Source organism: Biomphalaria glabrata, chromosome 12 (assembly GCF_947242115.1).
Source record: "Biomphalaria glabrata chromosome 12, xgBioGlab47.1, whole genome shotgun sequence".
NCBI lineage: Eukaryota > Metazoa > Mollusca > Gastropoda > Planorbidae > Biomphalaria > Biomphalaria glabrata.
Window position 1 is genome coordinate 12,686,724 of NC_074722.1, and position 10,239 is coordinate 12,696,962.

The following is a 10,239-nucleotide window of genomic DNA, read 5'->3' on the forward strand; positions in this document are numbered from 1 at the left end:
ACAGCCAATAAAGTATGTTGCTCCAGGCGCACGTTTTGCTCACTACATCTGTTTTACTGCTTCCTTTTTTTTCTTAACTTGCAAATAGTTTGTTAATATACAAGAAGAATGATAGGAATTTCATCCATTCTTTCAGAGTGGGAAAATTATATAGGCCAGTTGAATTTTAATCACATAGCATTTCCTGAAAATGTTATCAACATAATTTTTTTTTTAACATACAAATTAGAATTTTAAAAAAAATAAACTCCAAGACTTCTAACAAATTTATTTTGTTGTTGCCAGTAAACCAACAGTCTTGCTTGACTGCACATTTGTGTTAAAAGAGGACAATTTGTAGATAGGTCAACAGAGAAGAAAAAGTGTTTTTGAGATTACTTAAACTTCAAATTGATAAAATTTGATCTGCCCTTCTGAGAAAGGGTTCAAAGTCACTATGGCATCTAGAAAAGTCAATTTAAATATTCTAAAAGATTTGTGTGAATCAAGGTGGTTAGTCAAGTTCCAATCTATATCAATTTTACAAAAGTTCTGCTAGTTTAATCTTTATTAAGATATCTACTTTCTTTCAACAACTGGATTTACATTTTTATTCGGTGGATTAAGTTTAGAAAGGAATAAACATCTCAAAAATATCCCTAAATGTGCATTTCAATGTAGAAGTTTAACTAACCCATTTGTCTCTGTTCAACGAGAGAGTATAATATACAAATATATAAACTCTCAAAATAACAAGTAACAACAACTTTTTTCTGCATGTCAAGAAAGAATAAATGAGCACCATAAGGGTGATCACCTAAATGATGGCATCTTAAGGTTAGCCTAATATTTATTCCCATTCACATAGAGCTTTCCAAAAAGTTGTGACAGGGATTTTAAAAAATTAACTAAGCCTTAAAAAATGAAGTGAAATTTACCTTTTTATTTTCATCCAATTTAGCAGCTGAACCAAAGTCAGCAAGTTTGATGTGACCAGTACAGTCAAGCAGAATATTCTCAGGTTTAATGTCTCTGTTAATATTATAAGAGAAGCCAATTAATTAGATGTACAAAATGAACAGTGTTTCATTTTTAATGAATAATAATCAGTACCCAAAACAACTGGAGTGCATGGGAAAAAGGCAAAGAGAGAAAGAGGCAAATATATCATATGAATAGGTTAATACAAGCACAATACACTTGACCACTTAGTGACAGACAAGCTTGATTCTAGTAATTCATTCCTGCATATGAATGTCTGCTTTTAAACATAATAAAATACTACAGGAGAAAAATGTCCTTACCTATGCAAGTAGCCAATGTTGTGAAGACTGTTGATGGCAATAGCTATTTCAGCAATGTAAAACTGTGCCATCTTCTCCTCAAAAATGTCATCATGCCTATCATTAGAATAGAGAAATGTTGAGCCAATTACTAACAACAATTGGTTACAGTATTTAGCATATACAGAAGCACAGAAAACCTTCTCTTAGATACTCCTTTTTCCCCAATGGTCCACAAAAGAGATAGGACCATAGCACTCTAAACATGCCATAAGCATGAAAGTTGCACTATATAAAAGCTATTAAAAAAAAAAAACAAAAAAAAACGAATGAGACAATACGTTTTGGAAGCTAAATATAGTGACTAGTGAGATTTGCTCTTGTGGAGGATCCCCAGAGAATGCCGACCATGTCCCTAGCTACATACTCTATCAAGAGGCCTGAATGAGACACTGGCGCCAAAACATTTCTTTCAAACGAAAACTATATGGACATCTGCCAGATCTGGAAACCACAGTGCAGTTCATCGCAAATACTGTCTGAACCCTCCAACACAAAAAAAAAACCTAACCCTGAAATTATAGATTTAATAAACTTAGCATTTCTTTTTTTTTTTTCCTCACAACTATTTAAATACAAAACATTGAGGTTTTTCTGTCTGTGCAGATACCCCTCCCCTTCAAGCAGGAAACTATTTTTAATTACCTGGACAACAATGACAGCAGGTCTCCACCAGCATGAAAGTCCATGACAAGATACAGATTTACAGAGTCCTGGAAGGCAAAGTGCAACTCAGTTATCCAAGGACTTGTACTGGTAGCCATAATATTCCTTTCTTCTTCAAAACAGGATATCTATAGGAGAAAAATCAACCAATTGTTTTTTCTTAAGAATTATACACAAGAGGGTAGGAGATATTTTTACAAAAATTCTACCCAAAAAAAAAACAGCATGTCAAGTTTTGGTCAGTCACAAAGCACACCAGAACAAATATGTTCTGAAAATGGATGTAAAGTTCTTTTTTATTTTTAGCATATTATAGTATTTAAAGATTATGCTTAAAATAGTAATGTGAATATATAATATCTAAATATAAAAAGGTGTTAAATAAATATGAGTCTGCATATAGTTAAGAAGATATAATAATAATTAACTTAAGCTTACAGGAATATATATATATAGATTGATAAAAAGAAAGAGAGATGAACAGTTTTAATATCAAGCTATGTGCTCTAATGAGAAAGAGTTAATATGTTACTTTTTAAAAGTTGTCAAAACTAATGGAAGAGTGTGCGTTTTTTAAAACCACACTAATTAAGAAGAAAAATGTCCTTTAAAATAATGCATACCCATAAATACATTTTTAAAAAGTTTTTAACTCACCTCTGGCTGAGCCAACAAATCTGACTTGCGGAGAACCTTCATAGCGTATACAGTGTCGGAGGCTTTTTCTCTCACCACACGCACCTCTCCAAAATGACCTCTTCCAATTAATGCTTTGACCTCAAAGTCAAAAGCTTTCTTCCTGCATTTTTTGGTCTGATTTACTGCTTGATTATCTGTAGGTACATTTTCAAGTAAGTAGAAACAAAATTATAAATTGAATACAAAAATTTATATTTCTTTATTTCAAGGAAAAAAAAAAAAAAACAAGCAAGAAAAAAAGAAGGAAACACAGAATTAAAATTTGTGGTGTCTTAGGACAAATGTAGGTTTAATGTCATGTTTCCTTCATCTACTTTAGAATTATTTGCACTCAATTCTAATTATACCTCTAAAAGATCTAATCTGATTTATACCTCTAACTAACCATTTACTTCTCAAAAAAAGCCCCTTTCTGACCTTGTGATCTATAAGGCAGATGATGTAAAGGTCATCTGTTTCTGTGGCCTACGGTTAACAAGGGTGTCATGTGGCCAGTCCAACGACCAACCGCCTTTACTTTTCCCCAACTAATGTCATGTACCCATTAGAGCTGGATGGACTCAGAGGCACCTAAGATCCAGAAATTAAAAATCTTCACCAGGATTCAAACCTGGGACCCGCAGTTCAGAAGCCAAGCTCTTTACCGCTCAACCACCACGCCTCCATTTACTTCTAAAAGATCTAATCTTATAATACCTCTTTATGACCCTTTACTTCTAATAATACCCCTAAAAAATCTAAAAATACCTCTAACTAACTAAAGATATCTCTAAAAGACTACCTCCCAATGTAACATAAATTATAAGTATCTACTAATGCTCACATTTTTTAACAAAAGAAGATACATTTGCTATCTTGAGTAAGTTGGTATGAGTGCACTCTTCATAGAGAGTCAAGAAACCATCTAATAAACAATCTCTATCAAGTGTCTCCTTATCTCTGAGTCTAGGAGTGGACCTTGACGCCATGGTCAAGGCAGTGTTTCTGAAATATATGAAATAATTAAATTTTTAGATCATTAAGATGAATGAATGTGCATTGTATTTCAGTGCATATATTATATAACATGAATTATCATTTAGAATTTAAAGGTGTTTTTTTTAATTCTTGTCATTATAAAGCTTGATTATATTATATACACATATATATATTTTATTTTTTTATTATATTTTTATTAGGCAACTGGTCTAGTAACAACTGAATTATGGGTAAAAACAAGTAATTATTACAAAAAAATAAAGTTTATACCCCTGTTTCACTACTTTGAAAAAGATTGGTATGATGTATAGTAATTTTATTTCATGCAATGTAAAAAACATAATTAATAGTCATTAATTTTTTTTTAATATTTTGACCAGAACCCTAGCATGGGAACAAACTTACAGGGTTAGTGAATAATATAGGAAACACACATAAATACATACATATATAATATATATATATATATATATACTTAATTCTAGATCAGGGGTGGGTAAATTGCGGCCCGAGGACACCTACAGAAATCAGATAATCCCACAGATTATGCATATAAAAATGTGAAGGTATTTAAAATAAATAATTTTAAATATCTCTAGAAACTATTGAAACTTCTGATTCTTATAACATTGTCTCTACACGTCATTCTAAAAGGTATAAAATAAACGAAGATTATTCTTATTGACAATACTTCAAAACATTCAGTCAAAGACACAAACTCAGGCCAGCTTATTCAATGCTATGAAGAACTGTGTTGCAAATGTTGGGTTGGCTTGGAGTAAGATGGTGAATGATTTGAGTGAGAAAAGCAGTTTTTTAATAAATGAAAGAACAATATCGTAAAGCATCTATGGGAGGGAGGGGATGTTAAGGTGTAACAAAACGAACATCCAAATTATGAAAAGAAGTAAAGGGTCCTTGGATGGGAATTAAAAGAAAGAGAAAGAGAGAGAAAAAAAGAATACATGTAGCCTAGTTGAAAATATCATGTTTATTAAATTATAATTTAATAATTAATTTATAGATCTATAATCTATAAAGATTTATTTCTGTCTGTTTCTACACATAGATTATATAGGTATATAAATAAATAAACTATTAACGATATATATATATAATATAAACAGAGACAGAGAGAGAAAGGCAATAGACTATAAATACATATTGCAGAAGTGAATCTACTTCTTTTAATACAATCTAAATAATTTTTAATTATCACAGATATAATTTATTAGCAATTACATAGTGGTGTTCACTGATGGTGCTCAGTGTGCACTGAAGGAGAAAACACAAAAACTGCGTTCAGTATAGGAGCATGAAGTGACCCAATTTATTATAAAATAAAATCATGTCTATGAGTGGTAATTCAAAGGAATACAGCTATTTTTATAGTCCTTTAGTTGCAGAATAAGAATCTGCTTTCAGTTTTTTTTGTTAAACGTCACCAAATAAAAAATAAAATAAAAATTTGACCTAGTTCCCGAAAGTCCCAATATAAGAATCTACCATTATATATATATGATTATCTAGATCTAGACCTATAATTATAATAATAACAATTCACTAGACACTACAACTTCAACTATATTGTCTAGATCTATATCTAGATTCTAAATCTACAACGTACGTCTTACTCTAACTTAGCCTTAGCAACAAGAGTGACAGTCTCAGTCTAATGTACTAGAGTCGATCTAGAACTTCTAGATTCTAGATGAGTAGATCTAACTAAATCTAGACTAGAGTAGATTTTAGATCTAGAGTCTAGTAAGTAGATCTAGATCTTACTATTCTTACACTACTGACTACTCATCTACTGACTGTCACGTCTTACTTAAAATAATTAATTTACACATCTACTCAATTATGAATTTATGTCTATCTATTTATCTACTACTAGACCTCCTATAATAAGTATAATTAAAACTATAATTCTCAGTATAATTATATAGCTCTAATAGCCTATAATTGTATAAAGTATAATAATAACAATTCACTACAACTTCAACTAGATCCAGATCTATCTAGAATCTAGATAATAGTAGATTCTAGATCTAGAACTTGAAAAAGTCTTACTTACTATTACTTAGCAACAAGAGATTACAAGAGTGACAGAGTCTCAGTTTACAGACGACTTATTGGATGGCTGCCTGGTCGTGCGGTTTGCGCGCTGGATTGTCGTTTGGATTTATCGATGGTCAGGGTTCAAACCCTGCCCGCTCCCATCCCCCGTCGTCCTGCGGGAGGTTTGGACTAGGAAGTAAACTATCTTCAACTCTGAAGGAACATCCGAAATATGTAAAACATTTTACAAACAAACAAACAAGTAGACTCTTACTCTTAGTCTTACCACCTAGTCTTACATAAAATAAAAAAATAATTTTAAATACAAGTACTCTAGATCTATATAATACTATATATATCTATCTAGATCAGTCTAGATCTAGACTAATACAAGCGTCAAGAGTACGTAACAAGAGTTAGAACTTAGTACTATACTAGACTATAGAATATAGACTATTTTTTAATATAGATCTAGATCTAGTTAGTAGTCTAAGTCTAAGTACTCTACTCAGACTCTACTGTCTCTACTCTAAGCCAAGCCTAAAACTAAGACTAAAGTTAAATAAAAGTCTAAAGTAAAAGTAAAGTTATTAAAGTATTTTTTTTTACTGCTAAGCCGGGCCTAAGCCTAAGCCCAAATTATTTAAAACTCACCTAAGCCTAAGGTTATGGGTAGATAGTTCTAAATTCAAAATTAGATATAAAGAATCCTAGATAACTTAGAGGTAGATCTAGATCAAGATCTAATTGTGTTTTTATTTTTAAGCCATTCAATAAGTTGAATAATAACTTTTTTTTTTGGCTTACTTTAAATATCCCGCAGGCCGATCAAGTAAACATTGCCAGATTTTAGTGTTTATATATAGATCTAATCTAGATCTAAATTACAGCCTTTAAAATAAATATAAATAACCCTTATAGAATGTTTATTACTATTAAAGTATAAAACACAAATAAACTAATTCATTTGATCTTTTTAATAGTGACTTTTTATAATAATAAGAATATGCTAATAATTTAAAAAGTAATCCGCATTTACATCTAGTAGTTCTATTTACCGGGCACATCAATTTCAATCTTAGCCAATGAAATGCTGAGATTCAGGTGAGAGTTTTAAAAAACATGGATGAACCTAGATCTATAGATCTAGATTCTATGTATGGATTTATATATAGATATAGATCTATAGATCTAGATATAACTAGATTCTAGATAACATATACTATAGAGTAGATATATTTTTATACATCCTTTTTTATTTAAAACTTACTAAATAAAATATGTAAATAAAATAATTTATTATTTCTCATAGTAAAAAGAGGGCAGGCCTTATAAAGTTAAATTTAAGTAAGAAGAGGTGAAACGGCAGATTGAAGCGATTTCCTACATGATGAGCTTCTGAAATGTATCCTTCTGCACTTCTGGTAGGGCCGGCCTTACATAATTGCAATGGAGGCCCTAGAGTGCTCCAACAAAAGCATTGGGTACAAGTTTTGCTATTTTTTTCTCTAAAAAAAATGCATAGAGTCCTGTTTTTGCCTATTAAATATAAAAAAGCAGGTACATCACTGACCAACACTACACTGCTAAGGCATGAGCGTAGCCAGGGGGGGGGGGAGGGTTTTGGAGTTCAACCCCCCCCCCCCCCCCCCGAAATGAACCCCCCGGGGAGGGGGATCGGAATTTAGTGACATATTTTTTTCTTTGATTTTGTTTATTTTAGGTAAGATTTGAATACTACAACATCACTTGTCCCAGGGGTTTTTGAGTTTAAAACCCCCTACCAGGGGTTTTTGCAGTTAAATTCCCATCTTCTATTAAACAAAACAAAAACAAAAATCCCCAAATTTTAAGAACAAAGTTAAGGAAGATTTTGATTTTAAAACCCCCTCCAAAATTTACAATAAACCCCCTCTTCAATATAAAAAAAGCAAATTACACACTCAAAATTCTATGAGCGTGGCCAAAGGGGTTTTGAGTTTAACCCCCCCCCCCTCCTCTTCAGCAGGGTTTGAAGCTAAAAAAATACCTCTTCAATATAAAAAAAAAATCAAATTACGCACTCAAAATGTTATGAGCATAGCTAAATGGGTTTTGACTCAGTTTTGAGTTTAACCCCCCCCCCCTTTTCAGCGGGGTTTGAAGGTAAAAAAAATACCTCTACAATATAGATGAAGCAAATGAAACACAAAATTCTATGAGCGTTGCCAAAGGGGTTTTGAGTTTAAACCCCCTTCAATGTGGTTTGAAGCTAAATAATACCTCTTCTATTGAAATAAAAAAAAAGAAAATTACGCACTCAAAATGCTATGATCGTAGCCCAAGAGGTTTTGAGTTTAAATCCCGCTTTAGCAGGGTTTGAAGAAAAAAAAAAACCTCTTAAATAATAAATATAAAAAAGCAAATTACGCACTCAAAATGCTATGAGCGTTGCCAAAAGGGGTTTTGAGTTTAAACCCCCTTCATCGGGGTTTGAAGCAAAAAAATAGCTCTTCAATATAAAAAAAAGCAAATAACGCACTAAAAATTCTATGAACATAGCCAAGCCAAGGGGGGTCTTGAGTAAAAATTCCCCTCCTCCAAAGGGCTTTTTAAAAAAGTTTAAGACCCCTCCAGATGGTTTTGAGTTTAAAATCCCCCTACAGAGAGTTTTGAGGTTGAAAACCTCTCTCTTCAATATTATTCTAAAGCAAACTATAGTCACCAAATTCTATGACCGTAGCTAAATGGTGTTTTGAATTTAAAAAGACAACTCAGGAGATTTTTTTAGTTTAAAACCCCACAACAAAGGATTTTGACGATAAAACTTCCCTTTTCGATATATAATCTAAAGAAAACTATAGTCACCTAATTCCAAGAGCGTAGTCAAGAGAGGTTACACATTTCTACCAGTGGCTGGGCTAAATTAATAAAGTGCAGTGAATAGTCATATGCCGAAATTGAAAAACACTAAATGTGTCTCAACAGAGTTGGCTAAGACAGCTATGCCGAACTGGAAGTCGACCCCTTAGTTAGGTTTGCGGGACATGTTCTCCGACAAAATGAATTACGCATAATAAGAGTTGCGATGACATCATATTACAACTTGGCGCCACACTTTCATTGAGGTCCTTAGAGCAGATGGAAAGAGGCTTCAGACATTGCCAATGACAGATTTTTGTGGAAACAGCTTGCCGCCAAATGCGCCGATCGGCGCGGGAGGGTCTAAGTCAGTAAGAATAGCACATTAGATTTTTGAAATAAAACATTTTAATAGCAGGATAATGCACTGTAGTTACCTCAGAATATACATTTTGTTGGCTTTCAATACCGTAAATATTGCTTGGCGGCGGGGCTCCGACCCGCGCTGGAGCGCTCCCCCAGACCCCCTTGATGGGAGGGGGGGGGAGTCTACAAATTTTTTCACTAACTCAAGGAAGAACATATTCTAGGGCACAATAAACGTCTTCCGAAAGAATAAAGGGTCATAATGTAATAAAGATTAATTATGTACACACACACATGCATACAAAAAAAAATTCGCGGGGGGGGGGGGAGGGGGGCAGGGTGAATCCCCCCCCCCCCGAAAAATATCCTGGCTACGCCCATGCTGCTAGGTACATTCGAGGTGGGCCTTCAGATATAGCGCACGTACATCTGTAATGGCCGTGATCATCGTACGGTTAGCCACTTATTAAGTAAGATGTCTTGCCGATAAACTTTTTAAAAAATCGATAATATTCTTCTTCCTCTACTATTTAATATGAATGTGGCAAGACAAGAAAGTCTGCAATACCTCTTTTCCCAGGTCGGATATGGAAAGCCCCCTAGCCTGATATTGTAAGACATGACCCACTGTCTAAAGTCATCTTTCAAGTAACAGCGGAGAGAGCACGAAGAAAGAGTCGTCCAAAGAAAAACTTGCTGGACAATGTAAAAGAATGTAAACATTTCTCTCTTGATATCCCACTAAGAACAGCTTCTAAAAAATGTTTGTAAAATGTTCCTTCAGAGTTGAAACCTCCCGAGGGACGACGAGGAACGGGCAAGGTATGAGTCCGGGACCATCGACAAGTCCGAACAACAGTCCAGCGCGCATACCGCATAACCAGGCAGCCGGGAAAAGTGGAGGGATTTCGTTAAGCGAAGTGTCACAGCATACCTATGACGAAAGTTAAGGGACAGAGACAAAAAAATAAATAAATATTAAAGCTTAGGGAAACGTTTGAGTTTGTACACGCGTGAACATCAAACAAATACAATTTTACACAATAATGGATTTTAATAACGAAGGAGACCAAAAAAAAAACAACTTTGTAATCCATACTAAAAAAAAATAATCAATAGTTACGTTCCCTAAGTCTCAGCTAATTTTACTATCGTTTGACATGAAAACAAAATTACCCTGAAATGACTTAAAATTAAAAGTCAATAACTTGCGATCAAAGACCATGGGAAATGTGCTATTGATTTAGCATCAGCGAACCAAAAATCCCCATTTTCAGTCACTTAGTCAAAGGACAGGAACGTCATT

The 10,239-nt window shown here is 33.5% G+C and overlaps 1 protein-coding gene across 4 annotated transcripts in view; it reads right to left on the reverse strand.

Annotated features, from left to right (window-relative positions):
* Positions 1–6,608, reverse strand: part of LOC106056141 (citron Rho-interacting kinase-like) — a 45,023-nt gene extending 38,415 nt beyond the window's left edge. For 3 of the 4 annotated variants that reach the window (XM_056005681.1, XM_056005680.1, XM_056005678.1), the window contains exons 1-6: positions 6,381–6,558; positions 3,511–3,671; positions 2,646–2,821; positions 1,968–2,116; positions 1,284–1,379; positions 918–1,011 (exon numbers count right to left, since the gene is read on the reverse strand). In XM_056005681.1, the coding sequence (XP_055861656.1) occupies positions 918–1,011; positions 1,284–1,379; positions 1,968–2,116; positions 2,646–2,821; positions 3,511–3,655 (660 nt within the window). In that variant the 5' untranslated portion in view covers positions 3,656–3,671; positions 6,381–6,558. Of the gene's footprint in view, positions 1–917; positions 1,012–1,283; positions 1,380–1,967; positions 2,117–2,645; positions 2,822–3,510; positions 3,672–6,380 lie in introns of all 4 variants that reach the window. The other variant, XM_056005679.1, reaches the window with a different exon arrangement.
* Between the last annotated feature and the right edge of the window lie 3,631 nt (positions 6,609–10,239).